Source organism: Heterodontus francisci, chromosome 1 (genome assembly GCF_036365525.1).
Source record: "Heterodontus francisci isolate sHetFra1 chromosome 1, sHetFra1.hap1, whole genome shotgun sequence".
Lineage (NCBI taxonomy): Eukaryota > Metazoa > Chordata > Chondrichthyes > Heterodontiformes > Heterodontidae > Heterodontus > Heterodontus francisci.
In genome coordinates, this window is record NC_090371.1 from 74110114 (window position 1) to 74132938 (window position 22825).

The following is a 22825-nucleotide window of genomic DNA, read 5'->3' on the forward strand; positions in this document are numbered from 1 at the left end:
GACAATTTGGGTTAAGGCATATTGCTCAATAAATAATTAATCTTTTGTTTTAAACTTACAAGAAAACCTGTCAGCGTCTGTCTATTTGGCAAATAAAACACAAACCCTAATAACAAAAACAGTTGCTGCAGTCAGGTGGCAGTTGAACAGCGGGAACCACCCACACTCCTCACCACGTGGCCGTAACAGTATGTAAAGCTGATTTGATACCAGGAGTGCGAGTTTGGAGTTCAGATGCTCCAGCCATCTCTTAACCTTGCACAGCTTAACATGCTTTCAACAGCAAAAAGAACCCCCTACCAGCACTAATTAAAGGGATGATCAACTACTTACCGGTTAATTGCTGATTGATTTCATCTGCCTGTTGCTTCAATTCTGCAAGTGTTTGGTGCTTTCTATTTTGTTTAAAATAGAAAAAGTCTACAGGGAATGGTGTGGCACATGCCCGAGGAGTTTTTGCTGACTTCATGGCTTCTGGCCAAGCCATTTGCTCCTAGACATGGGTGCACTAGTAGGCATTCCCCTTGACTTGGAGAATGAGCAGTGGTCTCACAGAGCAGGACAAGCTGCTGGAAGTGGGAGGAAGAGGAAGGGGAGAAGCAGGAGGCATGTCAGCCCAGGGTATTCAGAGAACAATTCTCCTACCTGCACCTCAGCAAGAAACAATGTGTCAGATGTCGGAGCTTCAGTAAGGACTTCCTCATTGAGTTTTGACACCTGCTGCAGCTACACATGAAACTTCAGAGCAGGGGAAGGGCCGCATTGCCAGTGGATGTGCGGCAATGAGTTTTTATGCATCTGAGTCGTTCCAGGCTGGAGCTAGAGATATTTGCAACATCTCGCAGTTTACGGTAAGGGAGGTCACTGAGGCTCTCTATTCAATGAGAGCTATCTACATTTCATTGTCTCTTGCCAGACAGCAGTGGGCGGAGGGAAAATGTGGCTTCACTATGATTGCAGGCTTTCGCACGGACAGGATTGCATAGATTGCACACACATTGCTTTGCCTTATACCAGAACTGAAAGGGATTCCACTCCTTCGACTCCCAGCCGGCATATGACCATAGGCAGCACAGCATCCAGGTCAATGCGAAGTATCCTGGAAGCCATTTTGGTGGCTTCAACCTGCGGCAGTCCGCTCTGCCAGCATTTGAGGAACCATAGCAAACCAAAGGATGGTTACTGGGCTCTCCACTTACAACTCAACTTCTGACACCAGTGTGCAACCCACACGCACAGGCGCAGCATGCGTGCAACGAAAGCCATGCTGCCACACGTAATGTGATAGAACAGACCATTGGCATGCTGAAACAACACTTCTTCTGTCTGGACCACTGTGAAGGAGCCCTGCAATACTTGGCAGAGCAGGTGTCAAGATTCACAGTGGCCTGCTGTATGCTGCACAACCTCACTCTCATGAAGGGCCAGTGCTTCCACAAGCTATATAATGAGCAGCTGAGGAGCATGAGGAGAAGACAAAGGAGGAGCAGGAGGAGGAGGAAAAGAAAAGGAGGAGGCAATCCAGACAGCCACTTTCGGGCCAGGCTTGAAGAACACATCCAAGTATGACACCAGTACCTGCAACCCCAATTCCCCATTCACCACCAGTCTGAAGGGCAATTAGGGATGGTAACAAATGCTGGCCTTGCAAGGGATGCTGACATCCAGTGAACGAATTTTTAAAAAAGTCCCCACCTTACCTTCACTCTGTCACTGAATATCAGTGTCCGTTTGGCCACAATGCAAACATAAAAAACACCACCAAAATAAATATTCCAAACCAAATTTATAAATAATATCATGACATATTGAATACAAAAGTCAATCACCACCCTTATGCATTTAGTGTCCATCTTCTGTCTAATTTTGCCTGTCCTAGTGCTCCTATGCAATGCTACCCCACTGGCTTCAGCATGGCCATTGAAGACTGCTGCCTTTCAGATGGTCTTGGAGTAGTAGTCATAATAGAAGGCCCAGCTGCAGACTGCACCATCTCGACATATGCGACAGCAGGCTGTGCTGGTTGGCTGCCTGCCAGGCACCAGTACAGGCACAGGAGGAGTGGGAGGAGTTGGAGGTTGAATGCTATCTTCCTGAGAGGGTACAGCAGGTTTGTACTCCATGGAGCCACTGCCACACCCCTGGGGCAGCACCTCAGGAATCCTAGTAATTTGTTGCAAGACAGATGGTGGCATTGCCGTGAAATCCTGCAAGCCCCTTTGCACTTTGTAATCCACAGGCATGATTCCAGCAGTCTGAGTTTGCATGGCAGCAGCCTGAACTTCCACTGCAGCACTCAGACTCTGGCTGGCTGCTGTTTGTGCTACAATGGAAGCTGCCACATCAGCCATTCAATGCGATATCTAGGTTGGATTCACAGGTATGTGAATGAAGTTGGTCATCATTTCCTTGTTGGAAAGGATGGGCTCCAAGTTCTGCACAAAGTTCTGTGCCAAGTTGGTGCCAGCCTCCTCCATGCTCCTTGACGATGACTGCAGACTTTCTCGAAGGCTTCCCAATGCACCAAGCATTTTATTGTACATATCCATCATCCTTCTTCTGTAGGCTGGTCACATTGAAGTGCTCATCAGAGTCCTCTGCAGCGAAGCCCATGAGTGACCTTGCCCATTGACGAGCTGGTGAGACACAGGGAAAGGGTAGGGCAGGAGGCAAGGATAGCACAACTTGTCGGAGGGCGAGGTCGCACATGAATTCTGCTGCAGAGGACTCATCTTCAACGGTTTCAGCTCTGTCTCTGGCCATGACCTCAGCAATGGATGTCCTAATAACAGCTAACACCATTTCCTCCATGGGGATAAGGTAATGAAGGCCCACCTATTCCCCCTCTGGTTAGCTCCTTCTACCCCTGCATTATCTTGTCCTGCAAGAGAGAGAGGAGTGTGTCAATGAGGGTCAGGCAATCTGTTAAAAGCTGGCATGTGTGCAAACGGAGAGATGTGGGTGGGAGGCTTGCAGCTGTGTTATATGTGTGAGGGTGCAGTGAAACATATAATGTCAGATATATGAGTCTTGATTGATAGAGATTGTTGGCAGGTGAGTGCCGGGGGTGTGGTGACTTAAGCAGTGTCTGAGGTGTGGTTGGTAAAATATGGCCTTTGAAGATGCATTCAATCACTTGGTCTGGTCGTGTAAGGTCATTCAAATTCTTATGGCACTGCATCCAGGTCCTTGATGCTTGACTCGTGATATTGACTACATATACTCCTTCTGCCTTCTGAGCATAAGACTGGATGACCTCCTGTGGGTCATCGACCTAAAACGTTAACTCTCTGGGCTGGATTTTCCCTCCATGGGCAGGATTGTTTCCACGTCCCAAACCCGCACCTGGGGGGGGGGGGGGGAGTGGGAGGGGAGTGGGGAAACAGCCACTCTTTGGGATTTTCATGGAAGGGCCACCTTAATTGGCATTGAGGCAGGTTCCCTGTCCAATTAAGGATGGCAGGCGGCCTCTCAAAACTGGAGACCAGAGGCCTTCCAGCTTGAGAGGAGCAGCAGGCTGCAGTGGAGGGTAAGTAACGGAGAGGGCGCTTCGCCGACCTTTTTAAAAGTTTCAATAAAAAAGATAAAGCAGCCAGGCCACCACGGTGAGGGAGGGGGGAGGGGGGGGGGGGTGTACATCCCTCTACAGGGTGGCCTTTGGCTGCACTCACACCCAAACGGGCAGGCAGTGTGGGCCTGTCGGCCTGCTTGGAACATTGGCCGCTGGGTGCCCACCTCCAGGAAGTTAAACTGCCCAACAGGTTGGGGGACCAGGAGGCCAACTTGAAAAGTCCCAGACGGCCTCCTTTAAGTATGATTAACAAGGCTCTTAACGAGTCTAATTGGCTGCCCTCCTTGTGAGGTTGGGTAGCCCTACCAGCCCCGGATCCACCTTGGCAAAAACAGTCGCCGCCAGGAAACTGGCAAACTGTCCAGCACCGGCACGTTTGGACTCCATTCTCCTTTGTTTCTGCCTTCGCAAAGCCTGAAAATTCAGCCCTCTTGTTTCTCTCTTCACAGATGCTCTCAGGCTTGCGGAGTATTTCTAGCATTTTCTGTAAGAATCAGAGATGCTCTTGTATACATTCCACTTGTTGTATGATATTCTTACAGCTGCATTCACATACCCTCTTGGGTAAGAATGGTACAAGGCACAGAGGAAAGGAAGAAAGCATATAAAAAGGTGGGGCAGAAGGGAAGGGAGAAGTCACATACACAAAAACAAAACACAAAAAGAAAAACGATTTGCATTGTGAGCAGGTAGAAACTTGTGGACTTAATTAACTTGTCCTTGCATTGAAGAATTTGTAATACTGATGGTTTGAGGCTTTGCTGTCCAAATGTTTTTCTTTTTAGGTCGCATAGATGCATGCTATGGGGACCAAATATAAAAACTTTAAATCTGCATTCCCAAAATTTGCAAATATTTCAAGTTGCTGATACCAACAAATCATGGGGTTCTGATTTGGATTAATTCACCAGTGCAAACAACCATGTTTACCAGACCTCCAGGCCCACAAAATTCAAAAGGGGACAAACCAGCGAATAAGAAATAAGCGCAAATAGGACTGGGTTGCCTCGGATTCATGGGCTGGATTGCACAGACAAACTTAGAGCCATTGCCCAATCAGGAAGAGCCACTGATTTTTATCAACAAACGTAGATAGCTGATATGTTGTACACACAAAGCAACAAAAAGAAAAAAACTGTCCTCTGGACAATTGATATTTTACTTAAAGAATAAAAATACTGATTTAAAATTACATATGGCTGGTCACCCATCTTATTTTGTTTTCATAAGAACGGATTTAACACAGAGAAGTGTAAAGTGATACATTTTGGTAGAAAGAAAGAGGAGAGGCAATATAAACTGAAGGATACAATTCTAAACGGGGTGCAGGAACAGAGAGACCTGGGGGTACATGTGCACAAATCACTGGAGGTGGCAGGGCAGATTGAGAAGGCAGTTAAAAAAGCATATGGGATCCTGGACTTTATAAACAGAAGCAAAGAGTACAAAAGCAAGGAAGTTACGGTTTGGCCACAACTGGAATATTGGGCTGAATTTTCCCAGCGCATTGGGATTGTGCTGGAGACAGCAGTGCTAGCAATCTGGCAGGGGAAGGCGTTGGGAGGGGAGCCCAACATTTTCCTGCCGCCAGCGGCAGGGAGCTAAGCAGTCCGACCGCCCACAGGGCCACTTACCACCCCCTTAGGCATTTTACCCATGTCACGAGGGCCTGCAGCCACATGGGGAAGCCACCAGGTAAACCCTGGTGGCCTCCCAGTAGGGTGGAAGGATCCTCCTTTATGGGCACTCCATGGCCATGGAGGGGCCCACCTCTGATTGGGCTGTCAACTCTTTGGGTGGGCCGCCATCCTCAATTGGATAGTGGCCTGTTAACTGACTGCTGCCAGAAAAATGCCACCCCAATTTCCCACCGCCTGCCGAAGCTGGGTCAGCTCCCACTTTCGGCCCCAGCAGCAGGACCTCACCATACATGGAAAAAAATTCAGCCCATTGTATCCAATTCTGGGCACCGCAATTTAGGAAGGATATGAAGGCTTTATAGAGGGTGCAGAATGGTTCCAAGGTGAGAAAATTCAATTACGTGGATAGATTGGAGAAGGAGTTGTTCTCCTTAGAGGAGAGAATATTGTGAGTAATTTGATAGAAATGTTCAGATCATAAGGTGTATGGACAGAGTAGAGAGAAACTGTTCCCAATGGCAGAAGGATCACAGAGGACACAGACTTAAGGTGATTGGCAAAAAAAAGAGGCAACATGAGGAAAAACCCTTTATGCAGCGAGCTATGATGATCTGGAATGCACTGCTGAAAGGGTGGTGTAGGCAAATTCAATCATGCTTTCAGATAAGTACTTGAAGGGAAAAATCTTGCAGAACTGAGGGGAAAGGGCAGGGGAGTGGGAAAAGCTGGACTGCTCTTGCGGAGTGGGCATGGACTTGATGGGCTGAATGGCCTCCTTCTGTGCTATAACCATTCTATGATTCTATGAATTTGATTTTTAATAATGCAGTCTCTTCCTTAACACTTAACTTGACCAGCTTTTCAACACTACTTTGGCTCACTTTCCTACATTACAACAGTGACTACGCTTCAGAAGTACTTCACTAGCTGTAAAGCCCTTTGGGACATCCTGAAGTTACAAAAGATGCGATATAAAATGAAAGTCTTTCTTTTTGTTTCACTTCATCCTGGGGAATAAAAATTGGCGGACCTGCCTTACTGTGTAACACATGACATTAAACAGAATTTAGGAGACGGGGGGTAGAAATTTGTAAAGTTGGTACTGGACCAATGTTTGTAATATCAAAAAAATTGTTGCTGATATTTATGGAAACTGCACTGTTAAATGAAATATGCTTCATAATGTATTCTTTTTTAATTACCTCTAACAAAGACTTTACTCCATCCACCTGAATTTCACGCAATCCCACGATTTGCACTGCATGGTTGCTATCTTCCCTGGCAAACAGCCTGGAAATGTGAATATGAAAAGTCATAAATATATAACTGAAGTAACATGGTTCTCTTACTTCGAAATTAAATGTAAACAATAAAAAACATTCACCAAACACTTCTGCAAAGAAGTACATCAGTTGTTTAGATATATTTATAATCCTACTGCACACAGAACAAACAGGAAACTTTCTTTCTGGATCGTATTTTTAGAACATAGAACAGTACAGCACAGTACAGGCCCTTTGGCCCACGATGTTGTGCCGACCCTTTAACCTACTCTAAGATCAAACTACCTACATACCCTTTATTCTACTATCATCCATGTACCTATCCAAGAGTCGCTTAAATGTCCCTAATGTATCTGCTTCTACTACCACCGCTGGCAGTGCATTCCACGCACCCACCACTCTGTGTAAAGAACCTACCTCTGACATCTCCCCGAAACCTTCCTCCAATCACCTTAAAATTATGCCCCCTGGTGAAAGCCCTTTCCGCCCTGGGAAAAAGTCTCTGGCTATCCACTCTATCTATGCCTCTCATCATCTTGTACACCTCTATCAAGTCACCTCTCATCCTTCTTCGCTCTAATGAGAAAAGCCCTAGCTCCCTCAACCTTTCTTCATAAGACATGCCCTCCAGTCCAGGCAGCATCCTGGTAAATCTCCTCTGCACTCTCTCCACATCTTTCCTATAATGAGGCGACCAGAACTGAACACAATATTCCAAGTGTGGTCTAACCAGGGCTTTATAGAGCTGCAGCATAACCTCGCAGCTCTTAAACTCAATCCCCCTGTTAATGAAAGCCAACACCCCATACGCCTTCTTAACACCCTATCAACTTGAGTGGCAACTTTGAGGGATCTATGGACGTGGACCCCAAGATCCCTCTGTTCCTCCACACTGCCAAGAATCCTGTCTTTAAGCCTGTATTCTGCATTCAAATTCGACCTTCCAAAATGAATCACTTCACACTTTTCTAGGTTGAACTCCATCTGCCACTTCTCAGCCCAGCTCTGCATACTGTCAATGTCCTGTTGCAACCTACAACAGCCCTCCACACTATCCACAACTCCAGCAACCTTCCACTTCCTCATCCAAGTCACTTATAAAAATCACAAAGAGCAGAGGTCTCAGAACAGATCCCTGCGGAACACCACTGGTCACCGAGCTCCATGCTGAATACTTTCCATCGACTACCACCCTCAGCCAATTCTGTATCCAGACAGCCAAATTTCCCTGTATTCCATGCCTCCTTACTTTCTGAATGAGCCTACCATGGGGAACCTTATCAAACGCCTTGCTAAAATCCATATACACCACATCCACTGCTCTTCCTTCATCAATGTCTTTTGTCACATCCTCAAAGAATTCAATAAGGCTTGTGAGGCATAACCTGCCCCTCACAAAGCCATGCTGACTATCTCTAATCAAACTATGCTTTTCCAAATAATCATAAATCCTGTCTCTCAGAATCCTCTCCAATAATTTGCCCGCCACCGACGTAAGACTGACTGGTCTGTAATTCCTAGGGTTATCCCTATTCCCTTTCTTAAACAAGGGAATAACATTTGCCACCCTCCAATCATCTGGTACTACTCCAGTGGACAGTGAGGACGCAAAGATCATCGCCAAAGGCGCAGCAATCACTTCCCTTGCTTCCTGTAATAACCTTGGGTATGTCCCGTCTGGCCCCGGAGATTTATCTATCCTCATGTCTTTCAAATTTCCAGCATATCCTCCTTCTTAACATCAACCTGTTCGAGCAGATTAGCCTGTTTCACGCTGTCCTCACAAACGTCCAGGTCCCTTTCACCAGTGAATACTGAAGCAAAGTATTCATTTAGGACCTCCCCTACCTCCTCCGACTCCAGGCACAAGTTCCCTCCACTATCCCTGATCGCCCCTACCCTCACTCTGGCCATCCTCTTGTTCCTCACATAAGTGTAGAACGCCTTGGGATTTTCCTTAATCCTACCCAAGACTTTTTCATGTCCCCTTCTAGCTCTCCTAAGTCCATTCTTCAGTTCCTTCCTGGCTACCTTGTAACCCTCTGGAGCCCTGTCTGATCCTTGCTTCCTCAGCCTTAAGTAAGCTTCCTTCTTCCTCTTGACTAGCTGTTCCACATCTCGTCATCCAAGGTTCCTTCACCCTACCATCCCTTCCTTGCCTCATCGGGACAAACCTACCCAGCAGTCGCAGCAAGTGCTCCCTAAACAACCTCCACATTTCTGTCGTGCATTTCTGAGAACATCTGTTCCCAATTTAAGCTCCCCAGTTCCTGCCTAATAGCATTGTAATTCCCCCTCCCCCAATTAAATATTTTCCCATCCCGTCTGCTCCTGTCCCTCTCCATGACTATAGTAAAGGTCAGGGAGGTGTGATCACTATCACCGAAATGCTCTCCCACCGCGAGATCTGCCACCTGGCCTGGTTCGTTGCCAAGCACCAAATCCAACATAGCCTCCCCTCTAGTCGGCCTATCTACATATTGAGTCAGGAAACCTTCCTGGACACACCTGACAAAAACTGCTCCATCCAAACTATTTGCACTAAGGAGGTTCCAATCAATATTAGGGAAGTTGAAGTCACCCATGACAACAACTCTGTTACTTCTGCACCTTTCCAAAATCTGCCTCCCAATCTGTTCCTCCGTGTCTCTGTTGCTATTGGGGGGTCTATAGAAAACTCCCAATAAAGTGACTGCTCCATTCCTGTTTCTGACTTCCACCCATACTGACTCAGTAGACAAACCCTCCTCGACGACCTCCCTTTCTGCAGCTGTGATACTATCCCTGATTAGCAATGCCACTCCCCCACCTCTTTTACCTCCCTCCCTATTCCTTTTGAAACATCTAAACCCCGGAACATCCAACATCCATTCCTGCCCCTGTGATATCCAAGTCTCCGTAATGGCCACAACATCGTAGCTCCAAGTACTGATCCATGCTCTAAGTTCATCACCCTTATTCCTGACACTTCTTGCGTTAAAATAGACACTTCAACCCATCATACTGGCTGCAACTTTGCCCTGTCAACTGTCTTACCTTCCTCACAGATTCTCTGCACTCTGTATCTGCCTGCTCAACAGCTACCCCATCCACTCATCCGTAGCTCCGGTTCCCATCCCCCTGTTTATTCATTCATGGGATTTGGGCGTTGCTGGCTAGGCCAGCATTTATTGCCCATCCCCAATTGCCCTTGAACTGAGTGGCTTCCCTAAAAGGACATTAGTGAACCAGATGGGTTTTTACAAAAATCGAGAATGGTTTCATGACCACCATTAGACTAGTTTTTTAATTCCTGATTTTATTAATTGAATTCAAATTTCACCATCTGCCATGGTGAGATTCAAACCCATGTCCTCAGAGCACTCGGGCACCTGGGCCACTAGTTCAGTGACATGACCACTACGTCACCACCTACTACTTCACAAGTTAGTACACTGTGATGTCTTGTTACACATAATTTTTGACTAGTGTAGGTGGAATCAGAAGTGTGAACTATGGTAAAATATGTCAATACAACAGCTCCCCAAAAAAATGTAATTGCCAAATTTCTAAGTAACATTTAAATTAAGTTTCTTCAAATGAAAGATACCAAACATAGAAGTTTACTGCACAGAAGGAGGTCATTCGGCCCATCATATCTGCATTGTCTCTTTGCTAGAGCAATCAAAATTGATCTCACTGCTCTGCTTTCTGCCCACAGCCTTCCATCTTTCTCTACTTCAAATATTTAGCATTCTTCTCTTAAAAAGATGCAATGGTCTCGGACTTCAGCAGGGATAATTTTGATTTTCAGCGATTGAGTGAGACGGTGCTATTGGATCAGCCTTGTGTAAAAAGAATTTCTTGTAAACTCTCCAAAGAATAAGTGGTCTTCTTCTAACACTTCACGATATTGAATCTCATTTGCTATTTATCCACCTACTTCGCAAGCCTGTTTATATCTGTCTGTATTTTAGTACAGTCTTCCACATTATTAGCTATACCTATACTTCCAATTTGTTTTCATCCACAAATTTCAACAACATTCTTCCAATTTTTAAGTTCAAATCATTTACGAATATGGAAAACAATAGTAATTGCAGCACAGATACCTGCACAACACCAATTCCTACTTTTTGTCAGTCCAAGAAACTTCTCTTAACTTCCACCCTCTGTTTTCTATTTTGTATCCATCTTTAAAGCCATTCTGCTGCTTGGCCCATGACTCCACATTACCTTTGTAATATGTCTCTTAAGTGGCACTTTATGGAAGCCCTTCTGGAAGTCAATATATATCATATCCACGATACTGTTCTTGTCTAACTTCTTCAAAGAACTTGACATGGTTAGATTGTATTCCTTTATCCAGTCACTTGTTCAAAAATTATTAAATTAGTCCAGCATGACTTACCTTTAATAAATCTTGTTAATTAACCGATACATTTCTAATTGTTACTAAATTTACCTTCAATTATAGATTCTAAGAGTTTGCCCACATTACATTGACTGGTCTATAGTCATCCGATTTATCCTTCTCTCACTTCTTCACAAATGTGTTGTAGCAGCTACTCTCCAGTCCCATATATAATTGCATATTTAATGAATATTGGAAAACTGGGGCCAACGCCTCTGTCGCCTCTGTCTTTCAACAGCTTTGGGTGTTGCCATTACTGCCCTATCTGCTTTACTTTTAACTTTTTTTTTTACTTTAAACCTACTTTGAGTTTCGCTAGTTATTTCAAAACCACAATACCTTTATTATTTTCTCCCTTGTTTCCAGTACATAGTCTCTAAAATAGCAACAATTAAATAACATGCCATGTTTAAGAACACAGAAACTTTCCTTATTGCCCAAAATGATACCAAACCTAAACAAGCTAACCAGTTCAGGACTGATGAAGTTGAAGTCAGCACAGACACGACGAGCTGAATGGCCTCCTTCTGTGCCGTAATTTTTCTATGGTTCTAAGAACTTCTTCACACAAAGAGTGATTAATACTTGAAATGGTCTTCCAGCTGGGAGGCAATGAAGAGCTGGCAGCATTCAACAGGTGGTTAGACACTTTAATGGAGGGAGTTGGTAAAAAGGGAAAAAAAACAGAATATGAAAGTAAACTAGCCAAGACTAAGAAATTTTACAAGTATATAAAACGGAGAGTAGCGAAACAGTGGTCCTTTAGAGACAGAGATAAGACAAATCATCAGGGAAATGAGGAAATGGCAAAGACATTGAACAAATATTTTGTGTCTGTCTTCGCTGTAGAAGACCCAAATTGCACAGAAACAGAGGGTAACCAAAGGGCTAATAAGAGTGAGGAAATGAAGGTAATTGATATCAGCAGAGAAAAAGTACTGGAGAAACTTAAGGGACTAAAATCTATTAAATCCACAGGACTTGATGGTCTACATCCGAGGGTTCTAAAGAGGTAGCTGCAGAGATATTGGATGTGTTGGTTATGATTTTCCAAATTTCCCTAGATTCTAGAACATTCCCTATGGATTGGAAGTTAGTAAATGTAATACTGCTATTCAAAAAAGGAGGGAGAGACAACAGGGAACTACAGGCCAGTTAGCCTAACATCAGTCGTCAGGAAAGTGCTGCAATCTATTATGAAGGAAGTTTTAACATTGCACTTAGAAAAATCATAGAATGATCAGATAGAGTCAACAAGGTTTTACAAAGGGAAATAATATTTGACAAATTTATTAGTTTGAGGATGTAACTAGTATGATAGATAAAGGGGAACCAGTAGATGTAGTATGCTTGGATTTCCAAAAGTAATTCAATAAGGTGCTGCACAAAAGGCTAATACGCAAGATAAGGATGCATGGGGTTGGAGGCAACATATTGGCATGAATAGAGGATTGGCTAATGGACAGGAAGCACAGATTAGGGATAAACAGGGTATTTCCAAGTTGGTAGCCTGTAACTAGTGGAGAGCTGCAAAGATCAGTGCTGGGACCTCAGCTATTTACAATCTACATTAATTAGAGACCAAGAGTACTATATCCCAAGTGTGCTGACGATACAAAGCTAGGTGGGAATGTAAGCTGTGAGGAGGACACAAGGAGGTTGCAAAGAGATATAGACAGGTTCAGTGAATGGGCAACAACATGAAGTATCATGTGGGGAAGTTTGACGTTATTCACTTTGGTAGTAAGAATAGAAAAGTAGAATTTTAAAGGTGTGAAACTTCTAGAGTTTCAGAGAAACTTGGGTGTACTTGTACAGGAACACAAAGTTAGCATGCAGGTACGGCAAGCAATTAGGAAGGCAAATGACATGTTGGTCTTCACTGGAAGATGATTGGAGAACAAGAATAAGGAAGTTTTCCTTCAATTGTACAGGGCTTTGGTGAGACCACAGCGGAGTACTGTGTTCAATTTTGGTCTCCATATTTAAGGAACGATACGCCTGCATCGGAAGCAGTACACCGAAGGTTCACTAGATTGGTCCCTGGGACGAGAGGGTTGTCCTATGATGAGAGGCTGAGTAAATTGAACCTATTACTCTCTAGAGTTCAGAAGAATGAGAGGTGATCTCATTGAAACGTAGAAGGTTCTGAAGCGGCTCGACAGGATCAACACAGAGGTTGTTTCCGCTGGCTGGGGGATCTAGAACATGGGGGTACAGGATAAGGAGGTGATCATTTACCCCACATGGACTGCAGCGGTTCAGGAAGGCAGCTCACCACCATCTTCTCAAGTGCAATTAGGGGATGGACAATAAATGCTGGCCTCCAGCAATGCCCACATCCCATGCATGAATTTAAAAAAAATATAGCACTGAAAAGAGGAGAAAAGTCTTCACTCAAAGGGTTGTGAATCTTTGGAATTCTTTATCCCAGCGGGATGTTGATGCTCCATTGGTGAGTATATTTAAGGCTGAGCTAAACAGATTTTTGGTCTCTTAATGAATCAAGGAATATGGGGAGCAGATGGGAAATTGGAGTTGAAGCTGAAGATCAGCCATGATCATACTGAATGGCGCAGCAGGCTCAACAGGACGTTATTTGTTAGTTTCTATGGAACGATGAGCTGGGTGGATAAGCAGCTTCCCTCATCTGTATTTATTTTTCTGATCTTTGTGAAGGGGTGAGTGCACGATTGCATTTGTCTACAAAGCATCACACTTATCTATTATGATTCTGTGCCTCTCTCAATGTCCATTTTGAGAAATATTAGTCAAATGTATGTCACTTTTAATGCTTATACAGGTACATATCTAAAACACAATTTTGTATTACATATCAGAAATACCAAATGCCATTTTAAAAAAATGGTAATTTTTCCACTATTGTATCCTTACTAAATACTGCAGAATGTAAATATTTCCATTTTGCCTTAAAATACACATTTCTATTATCATACCTTTTTCGACCATTGAGCAAGTCATATAGTTGGCCACAATATATCTCATAGAAGCTTATCCAGATGAAAAGCGCTCTGTTCAGCTCAGATGTCTGCAGCTGCAGGAAGATGTCCTCAGCAGCAAGAGCATATAGCCCTGGATTTTTATTAGTTCCAATCATAGTATGAGTTTTTCCAGCTCCTGTCTGTCCATATGCAAAACAAGTTGCCTTTCCACTAAGGAGTTAAAATTAGCAAAAACAAAAGAAGATGCAAAATGTGAATTCAAACAGGTTGAGTTTTTGTTTATCAAATGCAGACTGCACACTCTCCAACTCAGTAACCTGTTCCCACTTTCACCCCATACCCTTTGATCCTTTAAACCCAAGAGCTATTTATAACTCCTTCTTGAAAATATACAATGCTTTGGCCTCAACTGCTTTCTGTGGTAGCGAATTCCACAGGCTCACCACTCTCAGTGAAGAAATTTCTCCTCATCTCAGTCCTGAAAGGTTTACCCCGTATCCTTAGACTATGACCCCTGGTTCTGGACTCCCCCACCATCGGGGACATCCTTCCTGCATCTACCCTGTCAAGTCCAGTTAGAATTTTATAGCTTTCTATGAGATCCCCTTCTCACTCTTCTGAACTCCAGTGAATATAATCCTAACAGACTCAATCTCTCCTCACATTTCAGTCCCGCCATCACAGGAATCAGTCTGGTAAACCTTCGCTGCACTCCCTCGATAGCAAGAACATCCTTCCTCAGATAAGGAGACCAAAACTGCACACAATATTCCAGGTGTGGCCTCACGAAGACCCTGTATAATTGCAGCAAGACATCCCTGCTCCTGTACTCCTCTCACTATGAAGGCCAACATACCATTTGCCTTTTTTACCGCCTGTTGAACTTGCATGCTTACCTTCAGCAACTGGTGTACAACAACACCCTGGTCTCGCTGCATATTCCCCTCTCTCAGTTTATAGCCATTCAGATAATAATCTGCCTTTCTGTTTTTGCTACCAAAGTGGATAAACTCACATTTATCCACATTATTTTGCATCTGCCATGCATTAGCCCACTCACTCAACTTGTCCAAATCACCCTGAAGCCTCTCTGCATCCTCCTCACAACTCACCCTCCCACCCAGTTTTGTGTCATCTGCAAATTTGGAGATATTACATTTAGCTCCCTCATCTAAATCATTAATGTATATTGTGAATAGCTGGGATACTAGCACCGATCCATGCAGTACCCCACTAGTCACTGCCTGCCATTCGGAAAAAGACCCATTTATCCCTACTCATTGTTTCCTGCCCGCCAACCAATTTTCTATCCATCGCAATACACTACCCCCAATCCCATGCACTTTAATTTTACATGCTAGTCTCTTATGTGGGACTTTGTCGAAAGCTCATCCACTGGCTCCCCCTCATCAACTCTACTAGTTACATCCTCAAAGAATTCTAGTAGATTTGTCAAGCATTATTTCCCTTTCGTAAATCCATGCTGACTCTGCCCAATTCTACCACTGTTCTCTTAAGTGCTCTGCTATAAAATCTTTTATAATGGACTCTAGCATTTTCTCCACTACTGATGTCAGGCTAACTGGTCTATAATTCCCTGCTTTCTCTCTACCTCCCTTTTTAAACAGTGGGGTTATATTAGCTACCCTCCAAACTGTAGGAACTGTTCTAGAGTCTATAGAATCTTGGAAGATGACCACCAATGCATCCACTATTTCTAGGGCCACTTCCTTCAGTACTCTGGGATGCATACCATCAGACCCTGGGGATTTATCGGCCTTCAGTTCCATCAATTTCCCCAACACCATTTCTCTACTAATACTGATTTCCTTCAGTTTCTCTCTCTCACTAAGCCCCATGTTCCAGCACAGATTATTTGAGCTAAATGGCCTGTTTCTATGCTATATATTCCATGTTTTTAAAAAAATTCTTTCATAGGATGTGTGTGTCACAGAAAGGCCAGGATTTATTGCTCATCTCTAATTGCCCTTGAAGAGGTTGTGGTGAGCTGCCTGCTAGGCAATTTCAGAAGGCAGTAAAGAGTCAACCACATTGCTGGGCGTCTGGAGTCACACATGGGTCAGACCAGGTTAGGACAGCATATTTCTTTCCCTAAAAGACATTATGAACCATCTGATTTTTTTTTACAAGAATTGATGATAGTTTTCAAGTCACCATTACTGACACTAGCTTTCAATTCCAGATTTTTAAAAAATTAATTGTATTTATTAATTAATTTAATTTAAATTCCACCAGCTACCATGGTGAGATTTGAACTGATGTCACGGCATTAGCCTGGGCCTCTAGATTACTAGTCAAGTCACATTACCACTACACCACCATCTCCCCTAAGTAAGCAAAGTAGTTTATCAATTAGGATTTCAGTGACCAGAATGGCTTTATCAAAATCATCCCAACAGTTGAAAATAACTATCAATTTAGTTAAATTTACCTGCAAAAGAACATTCTTCAACTTCACCCTCTGCACTGGTTTGAAAAATCAGGTGCAGCTTATTCTGGAATTTCTCAGCAGCGCTGTTGGAGGCTGAGGTCTGTACCAGCAGCACAAAGTTGGAAAAGTTCTCCAACAGCCCATTAACTATTCAATACATGATACCAGAATCCTCATAGCATCAAGGAGTAGTCAACGATGCAGATAGATATGGAAAATGAGGTGTATTTTATATTTTGCTTTGAAAGCTACGGACCAAAGCAAAATGTTTAAATTTTTTTTTAAATGACATATTTTGGTGAGGCCTGCCACCTGTCAAGAGCATTCATCACAAATTCCATTGAGCAGCAGGTGCCACGAATCTCATCTATTGGCAGATAGCTCTCCTCACCAGAAACACAAAGTCAAAAAATTACCAAACAAAATTAGGGGGTTTGTTCTCATCCCAGTCATCCGCATTCTCAAAACAAAATAATCAGAATTATATTCGATATCATAGCAATACACTTTGTAGGCATTATGAAGATTTCTTGTACGATGAATAAAAACTATGCAAGCGAGGGGGGAGACGTACCAATTTTCCATTACATATGGCGAAAGTTAGAGTATATTATGCACGGAAGGAACTGTGATGAAATAAACAATGAAATGGAAGAATTATGAATTTAAAAAGTCAACTGTTGAACAAATCCACAAGAACATGAACACTTGTACCACAGTCAAAATGAATTAGCAGTCACGTAATCCTTCCTGTACTGGAAATCAACAAACCTGTTTGAAAAGACGGAACTCGTTAACCTCCTCTGAAATAGCTCTGGGGAGAACCCATTTGAATAGAAAAGAGCACTGTTTCATATTAATAACTCTTATCGCCATGAATGAACTAACAAAGGAGCCTGGAGACAGACAGACTCACAGCCTAAACCAAAACTGAATAGGTGCGAAATAGCACCATGCTAACAGAATGGTCCCCATTCAGACATCAATTGATAGCCATGGTCTCCACATCCTGGTCCATTGTGTGGTCAGACCAAGGGAGAAGGCTATGTGTCACCTAACAGAAACTCTAATGCGATTTTTTTTTAACCTTAAAAAGGGTAACCCTTGGGAGGGAGAGGGGAGATCAAGCCAACACCTTCAGAGAGCAGTCCAGCCAGAGGCTGTGAAAGAAGAATCCTGAACAATAACTGAACAACCACCACGGCAGAGACTTCACAAAGTGACTTAAGACTCACCATCTGTGAAGGTAATAAAATCCATATCACCAGTTTTGTGCTGCATTGTAACCAATAGAACTCTACAACACCTCAACAAGTTTAAGACTACAAACACCCAAGCCTGCATCTTTAAAAGAGACTGTCCTCCTCAAAAGATCCAACAGGTTTACTGTAAACCACAAACACTTAGCTCACTTTGAACTTCAAACTACTTACCTTTTTTCTCTCTATCTATTCTTGTGTATATGTGAGTGAATGTTTGCATGGATGAGGTTGCAACCATTTCAGGAATTGTGTAAAAATAAATAGTTATCCTTTATTTTTAAACCGACGAGAAAACCTGTCATTTGTCTGCTTACTTGACCCGAAAGACACTTGGGGGCTATCGCAACATTTTAACAAAACACGATTGCGGTCAGTTAGGAGGTGAACCTCCCACACTCATGTCCACCTGTCCGTAACAGTACTTTTAGAAAATAACTTTTGCAGATATAAATTATACAAATATAGTAATTTAAAGACAGAGCGAGAGCCCCGAGAGAGAACAGTGCCGGAGTTAAGAGCAGCAGCTGGGAGTCGATAGAAATCAGAGCCAGTGCGTTCAAGGAACAGAAAATAAAATCAAAGCGTGCGTCACAGGAAAACAGGTAAGTGATTGGTTGATGTGTATTTCTCTTTTCTCTCCCTAAATTAGGGCATTCGTTTAAACTAGAAGCCAGAAAATTAAAAATTTCAATCGGCTAGCTATAACCAGTAATTGAATTAACAACAGAAGAGCAGGTCTGGAGGCATTAATTAAAATTAATAGTTATTCTAGGCAATACTGTAACCATCATTGTGAGTTCCACATGGGGTGTTGCCTCCCAGGTGCCAGGATAACGGACATCATGGAGAGGGTGCAGAATATTCTGCAGGGGGAAGGGAGCGAGCCAGAAGTTATGGTACACAATGGTACCAACAACACAGAGGGGGCCTGCGGTCAGACTTTCAGGAACTAGAGAGAAAGTTAAAAAGTAGGAACCCAAAAGTAGTAATCACTTGATTACTCCCAATGCCATGTGTTAGCGAGAATAGAAATAGGAAGATAGTGAGAATCAATGTGTGACTTGAGGCACAGTGCAAAAGGGAGAGCTTCAGACTCCTTGGACATTGGAACCAGTTGGAAAGCAGGAGGCACTTATTCAAAAGGGACGGGTTACACCTCGACAGGACTGGGACCAATGTCTTTGGGGGAGGTTCACCAGAGAGGTTTGGGAGGGTTTAAACTAAATTAGCAGGGGATGGGCACCAGCATATAGAAGTAGAAAAGGGGAATAGAAGGTGCATAAAAGAGTGAGAGTGTTGGATAGTACTACAGAAGGAAGTAGTACCATATTAGATAGGAACAGACTAAGAAGGACTATGAGGAATGCAAGGACAGGTTTAGAATGTATGAGAATAGAATGTCAGTTAACATCAAAGGGAATCCAAAAATCTTCTACTGGCATGTAAATAATAAGCGGGTAGTAGAAACATAAGAAGTCGGACCAGGAGTAGGCCATCTGGCCCCTCAAGCCTGCTCCGCCATTCAATAAGATCATTAAAATCATGGCTTATCTGATGGTCATAACTCCACTTTCCTGTCTGCCCTCCATAATCTTCGACTCCCTCGTAGATCAAAAATCTGTCTAGCTCTGCCTTGAATATATTCAATGACCCAGCTTCCACTGATCTCTGGGGTACAGAATTCCAAAGATTAACGACCCTCAGAGAAGCAATTCCTACTCATCTCCATCTTAAATGGCAGACCCCTTATTTTGAAACTGTGCCCCCAGTTCTAGATTCCCCCACCAGAGGAAACAATCTCTCAGCGTATACTCTATCAAATCCCCTCAGAATCTTATGTTTCCAAAAGATCATCTCTCATTCCTTTAAACTCCAATGAGTATAAACCCAACCTGCTCAACATTTCCTCATAAGTCAACCCCTTCATCCCAGGAATCAGCCTAGTGAACTTTCTCAGAACTTCCTCCAATACAAGTATATCCCTCCTTAAATAAGGAGGCCAAAACTATACACAGTACTCCAGGTGTGGTCTCACCAACGCCCTGTACAGTTGTAGCAAGATACCCCGACTTTTATACTCCATTCCTCTTGCAATAAAAGCCAACATTGCATTTGCTTTCATAATTACATGTTGTACCTGCATGCTAACTTTTTATGATTCATGTACAAGGACACCCAGATCCCTCTGTACTGCACGCAGCATTCTGCAGTCTCTCATTGTTTAAATAATATTCTGCTTTTCTATTCTTCCCATCAAAGGCAACAATCTCACATTTTCCCATAGCATACTCCATCTACCAAATTCTTTGCCCAATCACTAAACCTAACTATATCCCTTTGCGAACTCTTAGGGGGAATTTTATGCTCTCCCCCGTGGCAGGATTGAAGGCGGGGAAAGCGTAAAATCAGGTGGGATGCTGGCAAGGGGGAGGGCATGGGGAACTCTACCACCTTCCTGCCTCTGCCAAAAATTAAGTCCAGAGTGAGAAAGCCTGCAAATGGTCTTCCCATCCCGTAGCCAATTAAGGCCCTTAATTGGGCAATATTAACCATGTGGCAGGCAGCCCTGTCGCCACAAAGGAAGCACGGCACCAAAAAGAAATTGTGCAGGCTGCTTTCGGCTCGGGGGTGGGGGGGTGGGTGGGGGGTAATGTCCCTCATTAAAAGGCACAGTGCCTGAATGAGGGACCCAGCATCAAGAAGGAGGTGGGGGCCGCTGTGAACCACCCCCCTGCCCTTGCTACCGCCCCCACCCACCCCAAGAGAAGCCTCTCGCCCTGACCTACCTGTCGGCTGGGTCCAGCACCACTCCTCTGCGGTGGCACTGCTCAATGAATGAGCTGCCAGCTTCTGATTGCCTGGCAGCTCTCCATGGGCAGTACCTCCATCTCTGGAGTCCTTGATCCCGTGGAAGGCCTGCTGCTGTCCACTTAAGTGCCTAATTGGCACTAGATGCAGCGGGCCTCCCACAAAAAAGGCAACGCGGGGTTCTATGCGTCATTTTTCCCACACCTTGACAACTGCATTGCCAGGATAAAGTCTCGGCCTTTGTGTCCTCCTCACACAACTTGCTTTCCCACCTATCTTTGTATCGTCAGCAAATTTGGCTACAATACACACAGTCCCTTCATCCAAGTTATTAATATGGAGCGTAAGTAGTTGAAGCCCCAGCACTGCTACCTGTGGCACTCCACTAATTACAGTTTGCCAACCTGAAAATGACCCATTTATCCCGACTCTTTGTTTCCTATTCCTTAGCCAATCCTCTATCCTTGCTAATACATTGCCCTCAACACCATTCAGTTTCCTTGTGTAGTAACCTTTTATGTAGCACCTTATCAAATAGGACATAGGAAATAGGAGCAGGAGTAGGCCATTCGGCCCCTCAAGTGCACCATTCAACTAGATCATGGCTGATCTTCTACCTCAATGCCATTTTCCTGCACTATCCCTATATCTCGATATCATTATCTAGAAACCTAACAATCTCTTGTCATGAAAATACTCAATGACTGAGCCTGCACAGCACTCTGGGGTAGAGAATTACAAAGATTCACCACCCTCCTAGTGAAGAAATTCTTCATCTCAGTCCTAAAAAGCCTACCTCTTATTCTGAGACTGTGTCCCCTGGTTCTACAGTCCCCAGCCTTTTGGAAATCCAAATGCGCCACATGTACTGGTTCCCCTTTATCAACCTGCTGGTTACATACTCAAAGAACTCGAATAAGTTTGTCAAACGCTATTTTCCTTTCACAAAGCCACGTTGACTCTGCTTGTTTGTATAATGATTTTAAAATGTCCTGCTACTACTTCCTTAATAATGCATTCCAGCATTTTCCCAATGACAGACGTTAGGCTAATTGGCTTATAATTTCCTGCTTTCTGTCTCCCTCCTTTCTTGAACAGAGCTATTACATTTGCAGTTTTCCAATCTGCTTGGACCTTTCCAGAATCTAGGAAATTTTGAAAGATTACAACCAGTACTATCTCTGCAGCCATTTCTTTTAAGATACTCAGATGCAAGCCATCAGATCCAGGGGACTTGTCACCCTTTTGTCAGGAAAACGCTATATGCCAAATGGAAAATATTAATTGAATCGGTTGGAAACTTACATCGGAGACTTTTAATGGAAACAAAAATGACAAGTTAACTATTTAAAAAATAGCAGCCAAGATGGCCACTGCAATTTACATTTGAAAGAAAGGGAGATTGAACTGGAGACAAAAAGAGGTTTGTGACCTGAAACGTTAACTCTGCTTCTCTCTCCACAGATGCAGCTAGACCTGCTGAGTATTTCTGGCACTTTCTGTTTTTATTGCAGCCAGAATAATGGCTTGCTCTCAGTGATTGAATTACCTAGAGTGGCTTTATCAACACGATCGTCAAGGCCATTCCCACCCATTGACTATGAAAGAGGCAACCCTTCCAAGTGTGGATGGACACCATGGGGTGATGTGGCACCTTGAATTCCAGAGAAGATTCCAGAAAAAAACCTCGACAAAGGGGTTTGATAGAACCATGTGACTGCTTGCGTAGCTCTGAAGTAAGTTTTGTCACACAGACAGCAGACAGGCAGTAAATGAAAAGCCAGCGACAAAGCAGTCTCTCTCTCTCTCTGCCCAGAAAATATCAAGACAAGATCCGGTTGCGACTGGGAACATCACCACCACCCCCCCACCCCCATCAAGCCTACTACAGTCAGCAACCAGGGGAAGAGAAACCACCACCCTTCTGCCTTCGAGAGTCCTGAGCAAAGCAAGCCCACCACCGTGCACGTGGCCCAGTGAGAACTGCAAGACTACAACTGCAGCTGAGGACTATTGGACTTACATACTGTATTTAAATTCCATTTATTCCAGACTTTAATCCAATCACTAAATCTGTTTCCCTCTGTAATCTATTTGTGTGTGTGTGATTCTCGCGTGAATGTGTGGCGTATTTTTAGTATTTTAAATCGGGTTAGAGCATTGAGTGTAATAAACTTACTTCTTTCTTGTTTAAACTCATGAAAACCTGTCTGATTGGTTCTTTTGCAATCACGTTGAAGGAACAAGAGCAAACGCTCACTGAGGTGGTAAGCTCAACCACTGTGTTTAAAAAAAGGATAAACCCTGTTGCATCTATCAAGAGAAGGGGAGAAAGGGGAGACTGAGACCCCCTCCTCACCTGGCGCAAAACTTCAGTCCCATTACTTTTCCTAGTAGTTTTTCCCTACTGATAGTGATTGTTTTAAGTTCCTTTTTGCCCCTTGATTTTCTAC

General features: G+C 43.7%; 1 protein-coding gene across 4 annotated transcripts in view; it reads right to left on the minus strand.

Moving 5' to 3' along the window:
• LOC137379970 (kinesin-like protein KIF24) overlaps window positions 1–22825 on the minus strand; it is a 130327-nt gene that overhangs the window by 38857 nt on the left and 68645 nt on the right. For all 4 annotated transcript variants that reach the window (XR_010976969.1, XM_068051535.1, XM_068051449.1 and 1 more), the window contains exons 5-6: window positions 13845–14060; window positions 6414–6501 (exon numbers count right to left, since the gene is read on the minus strand). Coding sequence is in view for 3 of the 4 variants with exons in the window: in XM_068051535.1 (XP_067907636.1) it covers window positions 6414–6501; window positions 13845–14060 (304 nt within the window). In the remaining variant the exon portion in view is untranslated. The remainder of the gene's footprint in view (window positions 1–6413; window positions 6502–13844; window positions 14061–22825) is intronic.